This window comes from Amphibalanus amphitrite, unplaced genomic scaffold (assembly GCF_019059575.1).
Source record: "Amphibalanus amphitrite isolate SeventyFive unplaced genomic scaffold, NRLGWU_Aamphi_draft 000193F_arrow, whole genome shotgun sequence".
In the NCBI taxonomy this organism is placed as follows: Eukaryota; Metazoa; Arthropoda; class Thecostraca; order Balanomorpha; family Balanidae; genus Amphibalanus; species Amphibalanus amphitrite.
Window position 1 is genome coordinate 524,736 of NW_024881688.1, and position 20,894 is coordinate 545,629.

The 20,894-nt window shown below is 48.9% G+C and overlaps 1 protein-coding gene and 1 long non-coding RNA gene across 3 annotated transcripts; one reads left to right on the forward strand and one right to left on the reverse strand.

Moving 5' to 3' along the window:
* Positions 1 to 413: 413 nt before the first annotated feature.
* LOC122384590 lies at positions 414 to 8,168 on the forward strand. The gene is made up of 2 exons (XR_006257066.1): positions 414 to 547; positions 6,657 to 8,168. It is a non-coding gene; the product is annotated as an uncharacterized LOC122384590 (long non-coding RNA).
* Positions 8,169 to 15,395: 7,227 nt separating this feature from the next.
* LOC122384588 (40S ribosomal protein S7-like) lies at positions 15,396 to 20,849 on the reverse strand. 2 transcript variants are annotated; one of them, XM_043372143.1, is made up of 5 exons: positions 20,654 to 20,849; positions 19,254 to 19,421; positions 16,641 to 16,822; positions 16,249 to 16,399; positions 15,396 to 15,509 (listed from the first exon to the last, which is right to left on the reverse strand). In XM_043372143.1, the coding sequence occupies exons 2-5, from the start codon at positions 19,419 to 19,421 to the stop codon at positions 15,432 to 15,434; spliced, it is 579 nt and encodes a 192-aa protein (XP_043228078.1). In that variant the 5' UTR covers positions 20,654 to 20,849; the 3' UTR covers positions 15,396 to 15,431. The 2 variants fall into 2 exon arrangements, with proteins under 2 accessions (XP_043228078.1, XP_043228077.1); XM_043372142.1 differs by lacking the exon at positions 20,654 to 20,849 and adding an exon at positions 20,542 to 20,641.
* Positions 20,850 to 20,894: the final 45 nt, after the last annotated feature.

Sequence of the window (20,894 nt, forward strand, 5' to 3'; positions counted from 1 at the left end):
CGGCTTCCTGTCCCCTCAGTGCACCCCTCTGACGGCTTCCTGTCCCCTCAGTGCACCCCTCTGACGGCTTCCTGTCCCCTCAGTGCACCCCTCTGACGGCTTCCTGTCCCCTCAGTGCACCCCTCTGACGGCTTCCTGTCCCCTCAGTGCACCCCTCTGACGGCTTCCTGTCCCCTCAGTGCACCCCTCTGACGGCTTCCTGTCCCCTCAGTGCACCCCTCTGACGGCTTCCTGTCCCCTCAGTGCACCCCTCTGACGGCTTCCTGTCCCCTCAGTGCACCCCTCTGACGGCTTCCTGTCCCCTCAGTGCACCCCTCTGACGGCTTCCTGTCCCCTCAGTGCACCCCTCTGACGGCTTCCTGTCCCCTCAGTGCACCCCTCTCACCACCCCTCTCTATCGGTTCGCAGCTGACCGGGGGGTACCCTCGCAATACGGGTGAGTGGTGGTTCGGCTGTCCGGACAACCAGGGGTCCATCCACCAGCAGCAGCCGGCCGCCAGCCAGCAGCGGGGAGACATTTCGGCCGACGAGACATACCGAGACACAGGTGAGACACACAGAGACATACCGAGACACAGGTGGGACACACAGAGACATACCGAGACACAGGTGAGACACACAGAGACACCGAGACATACTGGGCTATACTGAGACATACCAAGACACAGGTGAGGCATACCGAAACACATTGAGACACAGGTGAGACATGCCGAGACACAGGTGAGACATACTGAGACATACCGAGACACAGGTGAGACAATCGACAGGCGGTGGTCACTGCTGAAGAGATAAAGCATGAGGTAGCGATATGCCGACACAATGGCTGCACAGTGCACGCTAAACAACACTGCCAATGTACGCTTGATGACAGCTCGTCCTGACTAGCCTAATTTTAGTTGAACCTATGTATTGCACCGCAAGCTCATGTCATGCTATCAATAGCACGACAAGAAATGTGGTTTATCGGCAAAACGGCATGGAAAGTGAGTATTTAGGTCCGCTTTAACACGAAAAAAAAATCTCTAAGCACCGATCACACAATAGTGTAGCGAGACTGCTTTGAAAATGGCTCCATTTGCGCAGCTCGGAACTTGTGCTGAAAAATGCATGGGTCACCCAAACTGCATGTCTGAGCATAATTTCGTCAGTTATTCAAACTGACCCTTATGTAGCATGAAGGTTACGACAAGACAAGGCAAGAAAATAAGTAAGACAGTACAAGAAAATTGTTTTATGGAATCCGTGAACCCGCTTAATTAAATTGCTGAATCGACGAATAATGCATTGCACGTCCCTATTAGAACTGCATGCCAGTCTGGTAGTTTTGGCCTGTGCCCTGTGGATTTGCTACAGTCTATTAATTGCCATGACCGCTTATCTTTTAAATTCCCTGCCCTTTTGAGGCGTCAGTCATAATTAAATCCCAGTCCGACATATCTGTATAAGTTATTGGTCTCCACCATGTGCCCGACACTAGCACCTGGGAATCGATGGCAGACATCCGTGCCGAAATGGCATGAGTCGTACCCGTGAGGTACTGGGGAAAATCAATGCGGCCATGCAGTGGGCTCCATGCACTGTTACCGACCATGGCCTCAGAAATGAAACTGTATTTACCGAGTGCTGCAGAAGGCGGGAGCCAACACTTTACCTGCAAAACAACTGCTATTGTCCTATTGGGAAACTATCCCTTCATATGAATAATGTAGCAGGATGATTATATCTACGCAAAAATTAACCCGCGCCCTGCTGGGGGGGGGGGGGGTGTGTTTGCGCCGCCGTTTTTGGTACACCTTATCATACATCAATTCTACACATGTTGTGAAAATTTCAGACCAAGGTCATTCAAGGTCAGGTCACCAGGTCACTTGAAGTGACCTCACCTCATAAAAAGTTTCAATGTCTGTCATAGCTACACCGAGTGACCGATCGCTTTGAAACTTTCAGCGATTGCTAAGAGCAATAGCATGTACAAAATGTATATCTCAGAATTTTGATATCGATGACCTAAGGTCAGGTCAATTTTGCGACCTCCCCATTATAAGTCAATGGGAGAAAATTGAAATGCGCCTCTTTTGGACGAAAGACATTATAAACACTCCCAAACACCGAATTACAAGTGGTTTAGACACACTGAACATGAAAATGGTGTCCGTGACCCTTGTTTATGCCCTGAGGTCATCTTAGGTCTCGAATGGTATCTAACAGTTTTTCGCAAATAACTTTTGATAGAGGCATGCTAGAGCGATGAAAACGCCTTAGATGTGTTCAGCTAGACGATACGGATCGACTGATATGCAACATGACCCTTTCCGGTCAGGGCATGACCTTGACCTGAGGTCAAATTTTCAAGTTGACCTTTCAAGGTCAAGTTATAGTTCATACGATCCGTCTTGACGAGAGGAACACGATACTGGTAAAAGTAAGCTCGTATAAGGCTTGGGTCAAAAGTTATTGCAGAAAAACTGCTTCCGAAAAAAATCGGCTATTTTTGCAGTTTTTGCCCCCTGCAGGCAAAACCGTTGACGGTAGGTCAAATCTGAGAAAATTACTCAGAAAGGGCGTTAATAGGGCTATCGAATGCGCTTTTCCGCGGCGCTGTAGCTTATTAGTTCCCGAGTTATGCGTTGGCTTCTTGGAAATTTTCGACATTCGATCTGGAAATCGGCGAAATTTTGCCTTCAATGACCTCTGGTGACCTGACCTTTGACCTGACCAAAAAATTGACCGAAGTGATTTCGTCATTATTTTTGACGCTCTTTCGAACGCCGCCTTCCGCGTATCGCTACGTGGCCCAGGAGCCGAGTTAAAAGGGGGGGGTTCAAACACCCCCCCCCAGCAGGGCGTGGAAATCCAGGACCTCCAGCCGGGCGCGGGTTAATTAAACACTAAATTCACACTAATGTTACTCAGAAACGGCAGCAAATCATACGAGTCAAGCAAATCAAATCATAATATTGTTATGGGGATGTTTTGTAAACAAACTCCTGGCTGGGACCTGTGGCTGGGGCGATGGGACCTGTGGGACTGGCGGTGGGACTGTCGGCCACCGGAGCGGGACGCTGAGTGACGTCAGCCCTTGCTATGACAACCGCCCCAACAAAGGGTAACAGTCCAGCCGTCGGCGGCCCAGTGTCGCCCCCCCCCCCCATGTCGGCCGATTCAGGTCGAGGACGGTGCTGCAGGGTCCGCCGGACAGTGCAGGTGTTACAGGTCAAATGTAACACGGGCACGCTACTCCCCACGGTCCAGACGGCCGCGGCCAACTACGGGCATCGCTCAGTGTAAATGAATGTAAGCAAATGTACGCACATAACGCTGAATGAATGGAGTTCCGGTTCCCGGCCTGGCTTGCAAGGTACGTGCCCTATTCGTTGATTGTATGGATCCAAATTTCTGTCACAAATCAAGCCAGTTTGAGTCAGTAAAGTTCGCTCACAGAAAACCGTTCAAATCGAAACGATAACGGGGCAGTGCTGCTCTTTAGCCGGCGTAATTTCCGCGTACCCTAACGTTTCTGTAATTTGAATGGGCGTGTGGCCCTCTATATTCTGCTCCCCTCCCGTTTCACTAGCTCGGGCAACATTCCACACAAATGGCTCCATTCCCCGATGAGCGGAGTGCCCTGCAGGGGGAGTGGGGTCCGTTCCAGTTCGGTGCTCCCGGCCCGGTGTGACGGATGTAACGGAAACTGCTGCGTCACGCCGACAGCTGTCACGCAGCGGTAGCGCGGCATCACTTTGACGCGGTTACAGGACTGTCACTGATGTAACGACGATGCAATATGATTAACGGTCACCTGCTGAAAGCTCAAATTGGTTACATGACGTTACTCAAATAAAACATAAGAAGTCATATGCAAGTTGAGAGCGATAAACACAAAGTAAGCTGGAGATAAACGAGGGACGTCTTAAAATGACAGCCAACGATAACAGAACTCGGATACCATAACGTTATTCTTCAATATAAACGTCATATAATGGCTGGAACCAGCAATGCCTGGCCACTTTAGACCATTTCATTGCACGCCTTTCATCATTTCAGTCATCACTCAATCCATTTGGCAGGGGTCACCCAAGTCCACATAGCTCCATGTGCGCCCCGCATCCACTCTAATAGGCAAGGGCCTCTCCAAGTACAGGCCTACCACCGGACGGCGTGCTCTAATACCATCCCGTGCCAGAACCACACAGAGGCTGACTGTGTCTCTGCCGAGGGCCCTGCGATCGTGACCCAGAGTCCGGGACGTATTCGGCGCAGCGGCCACGTTTACCCGACTGCGTCAAACAGGGGCGCTATCACAACAAACGCGCCGCGCCACGCCGCCGAGAGCCGGAGAGGACGTGCGGCGGTCCTGGCAGTAGAGATTAGAAATAAGGAGAGGTGATCTTACATACGCACATGTCTACATTAGGCACTGGCAGTGGCCGACGCGATGGTTTTACCAAGCATGACGGGAAGCTTTACGCTTTGTAGAAGACTGTCGCAGCTCTCAGGGTAAATGGGTGAAGTTTATGGATCAGCAACTAGCGGTCTTTCGGAGTGCGGATTGGAAACTCTGCCAAGCGGTCGCTATTCAGTGAATGGCATGGGCGATGTCCTGCAATGTTGAACGGTGCATGTTTATGAAATATCGACTACCTGAAGGCCTCTGTAATGATCTTTTGTGTTGGACCATCGCCATTGTACTGCAATGGTTCCTTGTGTTTTGAAGCTTTCTGTTGATACTCTAGTCGGCGAAATTTGTGTGTTTGATAAGCGCATGCCATTTTTGTTTTGTTTTTCAGACAGAGTCGCCTCCATTTATTTTTCAAGCCACATAACGACTTGAGTTACGTTTGTTGCACGTAAGTTACGTTTACTTTTGTTCTTATTTTCTCGCATGTTGTCGGTTCACGCTCAGCAACGTTAGTTTAGCTTATATGAGCCAGTTTTTATGACTTTCCATTGCTAATGAGAAGCTGCATTTGCATGATATTTACTGTATGGCCCACAACAACCTCGTGCCTTGCAGGGTACTCACAAATTACGTTGTCCTGCCAACTGCAAACAACCGCTCGGTTCTGAGCCATCCTGTGAGCTGCCATAACTCAGGGCCTTCCACACTTAACCCGCGACCTGGTGGGGGGGGGGGCTATTTTTTGCCCCCCCCTCCAGACTTTTCAATATATCTCCAGAACCGCTGCGCCGATCGTCACCAAACTTTCAGTACCCTCCCGGACATCAATTTTACACATTGTGACCAAAAATTTTCCAAAAGCTATGATAGGTTGGCCGGAAATGACGTCAGAGTGACGTCATGTTCTGCCGTTTTCGACCCAAAAAAGGGTTTCGCGGGAAGAGCTGTCAGGCCTATAGCTTTGCAAATGCAGAAAAATGTTTAGGATATAAAAGCTGTAGAATTGACAGGGCTACAAAACTGCTATCTCGGATTTTTGAATTTTTTTTTATTTTGACCCCCAAAAATCAAAAAAAATTTTTCGGATATAATAGTCAAAAAATCCAAAAAGTTTTTTGAATTTCGCAAAAACCGGAATATATGTGATAGTCCTTACCACCTTCCATCCACATACCAAATTTTAGATTGATACCTCTTTTTTTGGCGAAGTTATAGCGAAAAAACTGTTCAAAATTGATGACGTCAAATTTTCAAACTCAATTTTTAGCAATTCTAGACCTCGTAGTGCAAAACAAAGACCACCATTAGACTCCCCGTGACGAGCTGCATCGAATTGATACCCATTTTATGCAAAAATATCAACTTTGAAATTTGACCTTTTTTGACCTGACCTTGACCTGACGTCCACCAGAAAGTGACCTAAACCGTACCTGATGGTCTTATAACCAACACCATTGGGTTGGAAATGAAAAACTGGCCATAAAACATGCATCGCACAACCTTAGTAAAGTTGGGTTCATGTGGTGACCCTTGGTGACCTTTGGTGACCTGACCTGTGACCTGACCTGGTATGACCAGTGACCTCTAATAGCAACATATGTACTAGACAACTGACGTCTTATCGCTGATTTTCGACAAAATGCGTTTTACTCGGTGTTATAGCGCTTTCCCTAGAAGCCCCGTGAACGGTGAAACATTTTATCTTTGACCTGACCTGTGACGTCATCGGTGACCCCGAGGTCAATAAAATTTGGTTTCCCTCAACAAATTTGACAGGGCTATCGAACGCCGTTTGAATTTTGCGGATCCGTCCAGTAGTTTCGGAGATACGAGGGGGGGGGGGCAAAAAATAGCCCCCCCCCCCACCAGGTCGCGTTATAAACGGACCCCACCAGGGCGCGGGTTAATGGCCGTTCTCGTCTTCCCGATGTGCTGTTATATTCCGTTCAGGATAGACAGTGATATTACATAAAGTTCACCTACTGTCCCGTGTCTTCTGTATGCATAATTGTTCCCATTACCCTGACCTGTGCCGCCCAGTTATAGGGCACAGGAAGTGCCGACTGCCGCTGTTTCGTCCTCCATACTCGGCCCCTGACGTTATGCCGTTGTGCCCAGTTATAGGGTACAGGAAGTGCCGCTGTTCTGTCTATACCCGTCCCCTGACACCATGCCGCTGTGCCCAGTTATAGGGTACAGGAAGTGCCGCTGTTTCGTCCTCCATACTCGGCCCCTGACGTTATGCCGTTGTGCCCAGTTATAGGGTACGGCGAGGGCGACACGCAGCCGCGGTACGGCGGCTCGGCGGGACTCACACGGCCGTCTGAGGTGCTCGCCAGCCTGCTGCCGCCGCTGCTGGCAGTTCTGGCAGCGAGGCAGCTCTGAGACGGCTGTATGTGGGTGACACAGCAGCCTGCTGCTGCCGCTGCTGGCAGTCCTGGCAGCGAGGCAGCTCTGAGAAGGCTGTATGTGGGTGACACTGCTACAGCCGCCACAGCTACCTCGGTACCAGCGCCGGCCGAATGTATCAGCAGCCCGCGACCGGCCGGACAGACGCATACCCCCCGTGATCCGTTCAGAAGCAGCTACTGCAGAGAACAACCGTCAGTCCTCGACAGGATGAGCTACTGACCACAAATTTCAACGGTTCAGGCGCTACAGGTTTCACCCATCACCACCTGAGGGACAGTGCGTGTCCATGTGACCTTCGATGGGTTCTGACACCTCCTGCTGTGGTCACCGAGATGATGTTACCGGCGTGTTTTCCGCTAGTATCCCCCGGCTATAGGTCAGCACAGCCGCGGGCCGCCGGCAGCGACGGACCACTCGGAAAGCACGCGCCCGGGGCGGAGGATGGCGCGCCGGGGACTGAGCCGCCCCGGGTCGGGGTCAGGGTCAGAGCGGGACGGTCAGATACCGACCGATCGGTGGTCAGGATCCGGGAGTCCCAGGACGGCCGTGTCAAGGTCTGAAGGAGTCGGTCTGGATATCACTGGGGTACATAATGATTAGGGCAAGTTGTTCGCAAAGCAGAACGGCGCGGTGTCATTATTCATACAACGGGGTTAGCCCACGCACTTGGTCGGTGTGTTACGGCAGTGCTTGGTGGGCCTTGAGTTTCCGTAACTTGTGTTTCATTTCATGTTCTGTATAAGTATGCTGGGAACAGTTTTGCTCTGGAATTTTATGTTATTTATTTCAAGCGATGGAGGCGCTCCTGTTTAGTCCTCAGCAGTTCAGCTAAATGGCCAGGGAAGGGGAGCAGTCAGCACAGACTGACTGAGCCTGTTATGTATGCCTTATATAGTCGCACAGCTCTGTGATAGCCAAGTGCCTCACCGTCGGACGTCCAGTGTTGTTTGTGCCGTATGTGTAAAGTACACCTACATAACGTGGCAGCGGACACGGTGCCTTGCTGTGTTGCATTGATACCCTTCCTATTGATGCAAAACACTAAAATATAATGCGTGCGATTAACGTCGGGTGCGAGGTTTGTGGCACAGTCGCCTGAGTCATGCCCACCTGAAATAATTAAACATTATATTTTGTTTATACTGATTGCATTGCAGCTATAAGTACGGCTATCGCCTCGTTTATACATACTAAGCAAATAGACAGACTGATGCCATTTCAGCTTGTATACTGCTTCTGGTGTTAAGGCATACATGTGCGTACTTTAACCTATTATTACGTTAACCTGACGTGTTAAAATGGTGATGTTTGTTGTTATGTCGATTCACCAAATATATTTAGTGTCAGTTACTACAAAGCATGTCTCGTTTATATTTACAATGTCTTGTATAGTCTACCAACCTTCATGCAAAAGGACAATAATGCTTAAAATTGACCGTCACCGTGAAATGAATATGAAAAACAAAAGCACAACCATTGTGTACCCTGTCCGCTGAAAAGAAACAGCTTGGTTTGGAGAGAGAGAGAGAGAGAGAGAGAGAGAGAGAGAGAGAGAGAGAGAGAGAGAGAGAGAGAGAGAGAGAGAGAGAGAGAGAGAGAGTGAGAGAGAGTGAGAGAGTGAGTGAATGAATGAGTGAATGAATGAATGAATGAATGAATGAATGAATGACTGAATGAATGAATGAATGAATGAGTGAGGACCGGTACTCATCGTCCTCCTTCCCGGAGCGTGAGTACTGAGTACATACCATCACCCATCCACTCTAGTTATTTACTAACTGCGATGTCACGGATTCGCTGGCCGAGATGCCGTCATTTTCCAAATTGTTCTGCAGACAGTTTATGCACCAGAGGAATCGAGAAGGGCCTTCCCCGAAGCTTGTCTAAATGTCTAGCCCTAGTCTAATCGAGATCAGCCCCGGTCAGGTCAGACCAATCACTGTCACGTAGAGGTCTGTAGAACACGATATGAAATCGGCCACCGTCACCGTACCGCGAAATGAAGAAAAAGAAAACTACGCAGGCTCACGCTCCACGCTTAGGACGTTCCTGCAGTAAACAGCGGTGGTCAGGGTATTTCCCCGTAAAAGTTTATGAAACCGCGCAGGTATGTCGGCATCTGTGTGTCTGCAGCCAGTGCGTGGTTTGTGGCTCGAGAGACTCTGGGAACGGGTTCGGTCCAAACAGTTCTCAGAACGGCGACCGGACCGAAGCGACGTGACCAGCAACGGAACGATCCTCGGCGCATAAAATATCGACGGGTGGAAAACGGTCGCCGGGCTGGCTTCGAGTGGATGCTGAATAACACATCCCATGGCGTTCAAAACTGACAGGCAGTTGGCTGACGACAATATCACCGTCAGACGATTTCAGGCAAATAGACCAATGAATTGATAATCATGGACGTTGTTTATTGTAGGCATAAAACAACTCTGTTACCACCGTCCAAACGGTCGGCAGCCAGCGGGTCTCACCATTCAACATATGGGGTCGGTACCGCTCCCCCTATCGATCCCATGCGTGCATGGCGCGGCGCCGTGCCGTTGACCCTACACCTCCTGTGGATCGTTCGTACCGCTCCAGTGCCAATGGCAGCGGCCGTGGCAGTGGCACTACCGCGACCCCGTGGGACCCCGATCGACCCGACCGCGCCCTGCCCGGTCAGACGCGACCGGCCGCTCTTATGACGTCACCACAAACAGCTCGATGGTCGGCGCATTCAGGCGGTTGTTAGGAGGTGGTACGGTAAAAACGGCTGTCCGCGACCCCCAGCCAGGGGACTGGGAGGGAGGGGGGGGTTACCCCAGCGGTCGATGTGACCGTTCATAGCGTCAGGCAATGGGCACCGCCGCGAAGACACAGCGGTTACAAGGAAACGGGTGAGAGACACGCTTCAGAAAAGAGGACGTGACGACTCACTAATAACCTACATTTTCTGTTGCATCTATAGACCGTATAAAGGGTAGCGGGCCACGTCCTGCCCGGTTGAGAGGTCGGGAGTGAGGCACCCCGCTGGTTTCTGTAGTGGTAGCGATGGCAGCCCCGCTGGCCGCTGCACTGAGGCACCTGGCGACGGCGGCGGTCCCGCGGATTGTCACTCAGCAGGGCTCACTACGGCAGGCACACCCACCGCTGACCAGACCCGGAGCCAGGCAGCTGGTGGCAGGGAGCACGTTTGGACGCAGAGGCAAGTGTCATTCCACTTGTTAACTATATTACTGAAGTTTATGAGAGACAGGATAGGATCCCATTGATATGAAAAACTAAAACGATTCCCACTGTTTTTACCAAACGGCATCATTTTTCATTCGCTTGGAGGGCACATTACGGCCCATTGTGCAGCGTCCGTTACCAATTCATTACATTCATTCAATCGCACTTTCACTTGATAAAGAGCTCCTGTACCGGATTTCATTTAGCCCTTTATCAGCCTCCGATGTTTCGGCGTATTAGTTCGGCACTCGGTTTTGACAGACTGAGTGACGAGGCTGAGCTAAAGAGCTCCATCGAGGCAAACAGTCCTTAGCAGAGCCGACGTTCCGCACATCGCCAAACTTTGCCACAAAGCTGAAACTCGTATATACGTAGGCAGCTTTTAAGCACGGTGACTATAAATACTTTTAAGTACAGCGCAAAGCGATCAAAGCAGCAAAGCACCCATTGAAGCTAGCAGCGTGAGCGCTTGCTTAGCGTAGCAATCATATGGTGCAAGTGGTAACGCTTGTGGTTTCGCGATACCATCAATTTGATACAGGAACTGCTCAAGTGCTCAAGGAGCTTTTAACTTTGTTCCAAGCCGAGTGAGCGCTTAGTACCTAAATGTCGTCTTCCAACGGGCTTGCTGGCAGGAATGGTTTTAAGTATCGTAGGTATGCTGTTTTTGCGCTGGGCAATTAGCCTGATTGGATTATTATGAAATCGCCCGGAAAAATACCCGCAGCAACGGGCCGTTATTATTCTCCTGCATAAAACATAGACAATACTGCGATCGCCGATCGCGTCCGTCTTATCAGCGCCAATCGGTTAATATGCACTATGCAGGATCGCCTAACGTGTGCGTGACGGAGCTTAACAGCTAGACCCCAGGTTATTTTTTTTTCAGAACATTGTGGAAAAATGATTGACGAGGTGTCATTGCAATGGTGAGCCTTCGTTTTGGTAGCACTGAAACATATCTGGTTTCATTGAATGTTTTCGCATAGCCTCATTCCCTTTTTGTTTACTTTCATTCCTGTGCAGAGTGCCAGGGAAATTGCTTCCCATTGCTAATAGTAATAGGTGTTTGTGTTGCTGGACTAAGGCGACACTGGACAGTAGTAACCGCAAAAAGTATAGAAACAGTTACGCGGCCTTTTCTTGCTCTTCTTAAAAGCAAAATGAGTATTATTGCTGTTATCACAAACAATAACAGGTCGATAACAGACCACACACATAACCGATAGGGTCCCCCGTCCGCCCGATATGAAAACCGCATTACCGGTGGAAGCGGCCTTACCATCGGCAATACAGAACATTGGCCATCATGTCGTTGTTGAGTACAGCACCAGGATGTGGCTTCCTAGCCCAGGGCACCGGTATCCACGCAGCGCCGTGCGGCGTGTTCCTACCATCAGCGCATCCACCAGCCCCAATCTCGGTCCGGTAACCACTGGGCACTGACCGCCGACCGCCCGGGGCCGAGTCGACGCGACGGGGACAACAAATACCACCTGGGGCTCCGGTGAACCCACAGCCATGCTCAACTCCAGTCCCAGGTCACACCGTCAGTTGGGGTACGGTACGGTATTCGCGGCGCGGCGTGACCATTGTTCCGACACGGAGCGGCGTATCCCGATCAGTCAGCCGGGAAAACCCGTCTGTGCGCCGGCATACGCTCAAAATGCCTTGCTCCACACTCATTCTCTGACACTGCGGGAAAGGGCACGAGCGGGCTGACACCCACAGCGAACACCTGTCTGAATCAAACGCCTATCGCACTATCTATCAAAATCACTATCACTATCATTATAATCTATACCTATAGACCTCTCTCAGCTCAGATGTCGTGTCGAGCAGTCAATCTTCGATCTCCAGCTGTGGTTCCAGGCCAACAGTCTAAAAATGAACCAAAACAAAACCTTTATCACTCTCATCGGAACCCAGCAAACTCTAAAAAAGACCGAGTCATTCTACGTCTCACTCTCCGGTAACGACATTCGGCCAAGTCAGACCGTCAAAATTTTGGGTGTGCTGCTCGACCGACACCTGACGTGGGATCCCCACATAACCATGGTTGTGCGTCGCTGCAACTCCATCCTCGCATCCCTCCACAAAATCCGGCACCACCTCACACCTGACGTCCTTAAACTCCTAGTCCAAGCCCACGTGTTCCCACACATTCAGTATTGCCTGTCCGTCTGGGGAGGAGCCGCCAAGTGTCAAATGCAGCGCGTCCAAAAGACGATGAACTTCGCCGCCAGACTTGTGACCGGGACGCGACGGTCCGTGCATATATCGCCGGCGTTGGAGTCGCTTGGTTGGGAGAGGGTGGATGTGATGCTGCGCCGCCATGATCATGTTCACGTCCAGAGAGCCCTGTATAATGACCAATGTCCCCCAGCGATGTCGGCCATGTTCACCCGCCGGGCCGAAGTGTCGTCACGTGACACTCGCGCGGTAGCAGCCGGGAAGTTGCAGCTCCCGAAGTGGCGGCTCGCAAGAACTCAGCGGGAGTTTGCATATAGAGCGGCAGCATCGTGGAATGCGAAGGACACCGCCACAGGCACCTGATTTTAGAATGTCAACCTGCTGATGTCAACTTCCTACATGCGGATGATGCGTTCGCGAGTGTTTTAATGTAATCGTCGATGTGTTTTAACGTAGCTTTTGCCATTGTATCAGTATCATATATTTTTAATTGGGTCTCATTTGGCTCTTATGTCACCATGTCACATTCCTGACCGGATTCTTAATACCCACCCCGTGGAAGAATTCTAATAAATGACTTTGACTTTGACTTTGCCTAATTACCATGACAATCAGCCGTTCGAACTGTTTGTCAATGCCGCAGGGCTCGGTGTCAGTGGTGCGGTGTTCGGTGGCAGATATCGGCTGGATCGAGGTGACATCCGATCGAGTTGAGTAGACGCACGGGACGCGAACTTTCCAAAGAGCGGGGAGGAAGAGAGGGCGGAGCCGGGACACGGGGCTGCGAGGTCGGCAGGTGATACGCACAAAACGCGCAGCGCGCACCGGCACAGCCGCCGGGACCGGAGATAGCGCCATTCGTCGGCCATTAATCCTTTTAAAGTTAGATAATGAAACAATGATACACTTTAGGGGCGCTGCGGAGTTTTGCGTATGCGCGTCATCATCCGAATGAAATTCATGCTAACCTCGAAGTGACAAAAAGCGCCCGAAACGAGCGACTGATTCCGCATAGTGCGAAGACATTTGACCAAAGCGCCACCTAGAGCACAGCTTTCGAATGTGACCACTAGGTGTTCTGCGGTCAGAGGTTTCAGGAATGGGAAATCAGCTCTTCCAAGATTACTTTACTAACCCGCGCCCCGTTGGGCTCTGCCGAGCAACGCGCCCCGTTGGGGGGGGGGGGGCCATTTTGGCCCCCCCCTAAGATCTCGAGAACCACGCAACGTAGCGACAAGCGGCAAACGGTGTTGGATAGCACTATCAGGGAACTACCTTGTGACCCAATTTTATTGACCTAGGTCAAACCGATGACGTCACAGGTCAGGTCAAAGGTCCAATTTTCACCGTTTACAGGCATTTCAAGAAATGCGTTGTAAAATCGAGTAAAATGCATTTCATTGAAAATCATCGATGGGGAAATGTTCTTCAAACACATATTTTGCTAGTTGAGGTCACTGATACCAGGTCAGGTCACTGAGGTCAGGTCACTGGGGGGTCACAATATGAAAGTGTCGTGTGATACATGTTTTATGGTCCATTTTACATGACAAATGCGATTATGTGGGTCAGGCAGCCTTTGGGGCCAGCTTAGGTCACGTTTTGGTCAAGGTCAGGTCAAGGTCAGGTCAAGGTCAGGTCAAATAAGGTCAAATTTCAAAGTTGATATTTTTGCATAAAATGGGTATCGAATCGATGCAGCTCGTCACGGGGAGTTCAATGGTGGTCTTTGTTTTGCCGTACGAGGTCTATAATCGCTAAAAATTGAGTTCAAAAATTTGACGTCATCATTTTTGAACAGTTTTTTTCGCTATAACTTGGCCAAAAAACGAGATATCGATCTGAAATTTGGTATGTATATAGAAGAGCGCAGGGACTATCACATATATTCCGGTTTTTTCGAAATTCGGAAAAATTTTTGATTTTTTTTTAGTTTTTCTAAAAAAATCAATTTTTTGATTTTTTTTGGGTCAAAAACCCAAAATTTCGAAAATCCGAGATAGCAGTTTTGTAGCGCCGCTTTTTGTCTACTAGACCATATAAAGAACTTTGAAATTGCTTGATAACTGTAGATTTGGTGAGCGTTTAAAGATTGCATGTTTTTTGCTCATTTTTGCTCGAACATGACCTCAGTTTGACCTCAATAACTCCTGACCTAAGGTGACCTAAGACTTGAAATTTGGTGTGAAGGTGTCAAATTGATGCCCGGAAAGGTACTGAAAATTTGGCGGCGCTGCGCGCCGCCGTTTTCTTGCTATTCAGGAAAAACCACAGGGGGGGGGGCCAAAATGGCCCCCCCCCCAACGGGGCGAGGGCTAATAGCCTCTTCAGCCTCGGCAGCGTTGCATGAGGTGCTGAAAAGTGCGTTTTTCTATCAGCTAATGTCAGCTGTTTCGAGAGAAACTCTCTCTCTAATCCTCTGCGAATCCATGTTGCAGGAAGGAGAGTCGCTCTATTCTCATCTTCACCATGATTAGCGGTGTAACGTTCAACCGAAACTCGATTTCATGTGCATTGCTATGTGTTCGCGCGTTGATAATGCTGCCAATAGAGCAATGTTCCTATGGTTGGAGTGTGCAGCACAACCTCACGTACTCGCATCTCCACGTCATGTTACGTGTTTGAAATCCCGCGGACCGACATCTGCCGTCCTGTCGAGATCCAGCCACCCTCCCATCCGCCATCTGTCGGCGTACGGCCCTCCAGGTATTTAGTGGTTGGTTGCAAACATTACAATAAGCGATCTGCACTGATGAATACGTCTAATGGCTGTTGAAAACCATTGCCGAAGTGTGTGCACGAACTCTCTTCTCATTTCTATTGAGTCATTTTGCAGGAGTGTCTCTGTCATTCAAAGTTATTACACCAAAAGCACTTATGCAGTATGCTAACCAACCACTCTTTTGCTGGAGGGCCGTACTCTCAGATCCGTTCAGAATCCTCACCAAACCTCCACCCTCAACAACCATAATCTTCTCCCTCCTGTCCTTGACACGATAACCTCTCCCCAGCCATCGGAACGAATAAACCCTGATAGACCGAGAAAATCGACCATCCTAGTCTGTCCTCGATACTCAGGACTCAGCGGTCGGAAGCAGCCCCCTGTCAGATTGTGAAAAGCGACAGAGCTGCGTCTTCTCCAACTCTGCCGAACCCAGCCCGAGAGAAACACTGCCTGTACCGCATCGCCGATGTATTGGTGAGTGGTCACACGTTACAGGTATGGCTCGGGGAACTCGAAAGTGACGTCCTTACCGGTCAACTTTTTGTACACGGCGCCGAATGTGTCGGTCTGCGAACACACGAACAGAGAGACGGCGTCAGAGGAATGCCCGACACTGGAGAGAGCGGAAACTAGGGACGACAGCAAACAAAAGATATCGGCGATTGATGAAGGATAACGAAGTCTCGACGGACATCGAGCGATTCGAGAAAGAGCGGAGAAAGGAAACCGCTGGTAAGCCGACACAGCAATAAATCTAGGAAAATTAAAGTCAACCCCAGAATACAAGTGCATAGTGACGGTCGATGGACAAGGTGTAAGGCCTTTCATTTGGTGAAGAATAAACCAGGCTGGAATAAGACCCTAAAACGCCACAGCGGACGGAAAAAGGACGCGGAAACGTTCCGGTAACACATGGCTCAAATGACGCGGAGATTCCAAGGGCTGAGTATCATAAACACGTGAGAGATACAAAAGGAGAGTCGACTTAATCGCTTGCTCAGGGTTTCAACATACAAGGTCTTACTCCCCGTTAATTAAGTAAAACATATGCCACCTCGGCATGTTATACCCGGTAGAATAAAATGCTACCGGGATTTCACAATAAGTATCCGAGCCAAATCAACCAATGTCGACTTAACTGACAACAACCAACGTAGACCCCGCTCAGAATAGAAGCATTTCGCACTCCATTGCTACCACGGAAACCAATCTCCCAAACACACACCTACCCAGATCACCCCCCCCCCCCCCCAACACACACAGCACGGCTGCCGAGCTCCGTCGGCCGGGCCGTCCGTGGACCCACCTTGTGTTCGATGTTGGTCTGCTGCGCCTTGTCCAGGTGCACCTTGATCAGCCGCGAGCCGTCCAGCTTTATCCGGATGCGCTTGCCGACGATCTCGGCGGGGTAGACGAGGTCCTCGAGGATCATCTCGTGGACGTGCGTCAACGTCCGGCTGCGGGCGGGGGGGGGGGGGGGGTCGGAGGTCAGCGCGCCGTCGCACACTCGGGGGAAGGGGAGAGTGATCACAATATCGTGCTGGTGAACTTTCTGCTATACCCTTTTAGACTGCAGCTAAGAAAATTACAATGCCGGTCCGCACAATCCGCTGAATGAGTCTAGTACTGTGTGCAGATAAAATGATGCTCTTCCCGCGTGCCCCAAACCCCAAACGGCTACCACTCCGCCTCCCGCACCTCATGGGCCGCTTCTGCTTGCTCTTGTTGTTCATCTTGCGGGTGGGCTTGGGCAGGATGCGGCGCTGAGCGATAAACACCACCTGGCGGCCGCTGAACTTTTTCTCCAGCTCGCGCACCAGGCGGGTCTGGATCTTCTGGTAGGCGCGCATCTGGGGCACCGGTACGAACACTACGATCGCCTGCGGGGAGAGGTCATACAGTCATACACAGGGTGGAATGTGGTGACAGGAAAAAAATGATGACATTGCTGTTCCATTAAGAATAGGCCTGGTCGGAATCGGCTGCTGTGCTGTTGTCAGCTGAGATCCAAGCCCCTGATTGGTTGAGATATTGATGACGTATCACACCTTCCCGCGCTGTGACGTCATACCTCTGCTGACAGCCGGCTTTTCGGCTGCTGGGAGAGGGCAGCAGCACGTCAGCCGAAATTCAAATTGGCTCGAAAGTGGCGCATGTAAGTCAAAGCGCAGCTTTATAGTGCTGGATGGTGCAGGTGCCAGGTGGTTAGTTTTTTATACAATGTTTTAGACGTATTTTGTATTTAATATTTTTCGTGAAAGATAACAATTATTTTTCATGGCGTAATGTGCGAGTCAGCCTGAAAACAGTACCTACAAATCGAAATGCCAGCACCACCTCAAAATTATCAACCCTGTAATTTTTTATATAGCCTCGGCAAATAAACCTCAGAAATATTATGTAACGGAAGATAGTCGTTGAAAAAAAAAACGCGAAAATGCTACCTGTCCTCAAGTCTCAACCCCATAGATATAAAGACCAACCCTATCTGTCGAGCGCCATCTTTGGCTGACGTTTCCTGTCAGCCGATTATGAACAAGGCCATCAGCAGCGCGGTGTGGGCGGGGCTTATTCTCGGCTGACAAAGTTCTGTCAGCCAATTCCGACCAGGCCTGAGCCCTGTTTCACCGGTGATAGCAGCACGCTACTATCAAATTGCGCGAGCTGACGTAATGTGATGAGGTCACACTACTGACGTTTGGTGTAATCCGAGAGCTGCGTTTGGAACAGAGTTGCTGTTTCGTTGAATTGCGTTTGATACATTTGTTTGATCGCACGGCCGTGAACATGCTAGCAGCAATATTTGATGACATCACACAGTTTGACGACGCCATGGTTTGTTGATGTTTCCATGGAAACCCAATTTGACACGTGTGATAGCAGCGTGCTGCTATCACCGGTGAAACAGGGCCCTAATGTGAATGTCTCGCCCGACGCAGCAAAGTTGCAAGGAGCCAGAGAACTAAAAAAAAAAAAAACGGCTAGAGTCCGAACAATAAGTTATGAAGCATCTCTGCTTTGTTAATTTAAAAAGATAAAAATTCCAACTTAACAATAGATGCGAAATTAATCAACGTCACGTATCACAGCTCATGGATAGCTCATGAATAGGTCACTGGTCAATTTCCTCAAATCTGTTTAATCATATGGCCCCAGGTCACATAACGCTCGCAGCACTCCTTCAGTTTCAGGATGACATTGTTGTCTGGCCGGCAGCCAGCCACCAATTTTAATATAGTGTGGTGCGGTGTGAATTTTCAATTCGGTGGTGAGGGCCAAACCAGGGCAACATGCTAAAAAATGGCGCTGGAACAGCACAATCCACGATAATAATGACTAATAATTAACTAATGACTGTTACCTACCTAAGGTAAAAACTTAGGGTAAAGCTGGTGAATAGACTTTCTCACCTTTTGTTCTCAGATCACCTCAGGAACCTCAATTACCTACTCAGGAATTCGGACGGAAGCGGTCGGATATCATCGAGACCTTCCAAACTTTGAAAAGTCTCGACAAGGTGGACTACCAAAGAGAATGCACGTGTCGTCAAAACAGCATGTTCAAGAACTCTCTCAGCCGTGTCACCAGAGGTCACGCAAAAGCTTCAAGTTCAGCATAAGCTAGGACCTAGAAAAGCAATATTTGCGGAACGAGTAACTCAGACATGGAACAAGCTGTCAGACCACACCATCGATGCTCTAAATGTTGACGTCTCAAAGTACAGATTGGGGGAGGAATGGAAGGACCACTCTAAAAGTTCAACTACAGTTCTCATACTAATCATCATTGGCCATGAGTTTATGTCCCTACTGAGCATGGCAGCCAACTCGTCATCATTAGACGAGGAGGCATCTCTTGAGTAAAGGGTTTGATTACTTGAAAGGGTACTATTGACCTTTACTTAAGGTAAATACTTGAGGTAAATAATAGCACAATGGGGACTCAGCACTAGCAGAGACTGCAAGAAAGCTGAACTCCGCTGATGCTGTCAGTGGACGGCACCAGTGCAATTTCCTGCCAAATTAAAGCATGAACTTGAAATTCTGATTGTTCTCCTGTTGTGATGTGGCCTTATCCTGATTTCTTGCTTGGTCAGGGCAAATTTCTCCTCACAACTTGAACTGGTGAAAGCAATCAAGTCTCTTGGATCTCCATCAATGATCAATTAATTAAATTTTCATTCATGTCAAAGGAAAGTATGCAATTATCAAGCCCAGCCAAAACGCAGCAGCCAACCCTAAAAATACATACATGCATTATCATCACAAACCTTCCACATATAGCAGGGCAAAAATTTCAGTACTGGCCCACCTTCTTGTCTCCGGCATCGACCTCCTTGGCGGCAGTGATGTGGAGCTCCTTGAGCTGCTGCTTCAGGTCAGTGTTGGCCTCCAGCTCCAGCAGAGCCTGGCCAATCGAGTTCTCAAAGTCTGTCGGCTTGTCGCCGGCCTTCTTGACAATCTTTGTTGCCAGCGCCATCTGTGAACACCAAACGAGATAAGCACATTAGCACGTGGCCAGAAAAAGCAGTTTTTTTTTTGCTTTGATTCATATAGCATTCCTCATAAGGTAGTGAAACAGATGAAAAATATGTAACACCTGGTAATACTCAAGGCAAATGCAGTCCCACAAATGGCGAGAAACATATAATGTGCAGAAATTGTTACCATTGGCATGTCAAGGCTGAAAGAAGGCAAAACAAAACATAACAATGAAAGCCTTATCTAACTAACTACTTAACTACTTATCTAACTAACTACCACAAGTCAACCATGAATAATAGGTATCAGAACCAAAACTGCAAAGATCTGCAACAGGCCTATCAAACTATGTGCTATTGTGAAAATGTCCTGATCCTATCCGGGTTCCTCCTGCTCCAGTCCTTACTACCGGCTGCGAAGCAGAAGGAGCCCCACCAGGTAAGAGTACCAGGTAAACACACAAACTCTAATGCTCTAGCACAGATGGTCCTCCTAATCACACGTCGAAGGAAAACAAACCGATGACTCAGTCAGGGAAACTATGGTAAAATCTGCTATTTTTAGCAGTCTGCTATTTTTAGCAGAAATCTGCTAAAAATGGGTACGCATGTGACGTCATCGTACCCAAATATAGCAGATTTGGGTACGGCCCCATATAAAAGCAGATCTGCACCCTAATTGAAGCAAATGCGCATCAAATGCCTGGCAGATTCATGATGAGAATAGTGCTGAGAGTGTTCTCTGCTATTTTTGTTCAGATCCGACTATTTTCAAATTCATTATTTGAAAATAGTCGGATCTGAACAAAAATATCAGAGGACATTCTCAGCACTATTCTCATCATGAATCTGCCAGGCATTTGATGCGCATTTGCTTCAATTAGGGTGCAGATCTGCTTTTGTATGGGGCCGTACCCAAATCTGCTATATTTGGGTACGATGACGTCACATGCGTACCCATTTTTAGCAGATTTCTGCTAAAAATAGCAGACTGCTAAAAATAGCAGATTTTACCATAGTTTCCCCGACTGGACTACAATTGACAAAACCGCAAATTGAAATACAGAACACACGGACCATACGTTCATGAGGTAGGTACTGAGGAAGTTTGCGATATACCGAAGAGTTGCAGGAATTAAAAAGCTGGAGTTATTGCTAATGGGAAACGACATATAACAATGTTAAATGAGTTATTGCTCTTCATTATAATGAAAATACATAATCGACGCACCTTGCCCGGCTAAAGCGGAACCACGAAAGACAGGCTGACAGCGCTGCTGTAAACATTTCGAAAATATTTTTTTGCATGAACGATTTTTATTTTGTCATTTAAATATTTTATGAATATACTTTCCCCTTTAATTTGCCTCCGATTAACCTCAAGATAAGTTTGGATGAAATTATCCTCAAATATTCTGAAACAGCTCGCGCCAAATAAAAAGGCATGTTGCTTTGAGATTGCGCGAGCAGCA

Excerpts from the sequence above, each read along its gene's own strand:
- LOC122384588 (XM_043372143.1), bottom strand. The coding sequence starts at position 19,421 with ATGGCGCTGGCAACAAAGATTGTCAAGAAGGCCGGCGACAAGCCGACA. Across the intron at positions 16,823-19,253 it reads TCGATGCCGGAGACAAGAAG|GCGATCGTAGTGTTCGTACC; the intron begins GTGGGCCAGTAC and ends CTCTCCCCGCAG. Across the intron at positions 15,510-16,248 it reads AGACCAACATCGAACACAAG|ACCGACACATTCGGCGCCGT; the intron begins GTGGGTCCACGG and ends GTGTGTTCGCAG.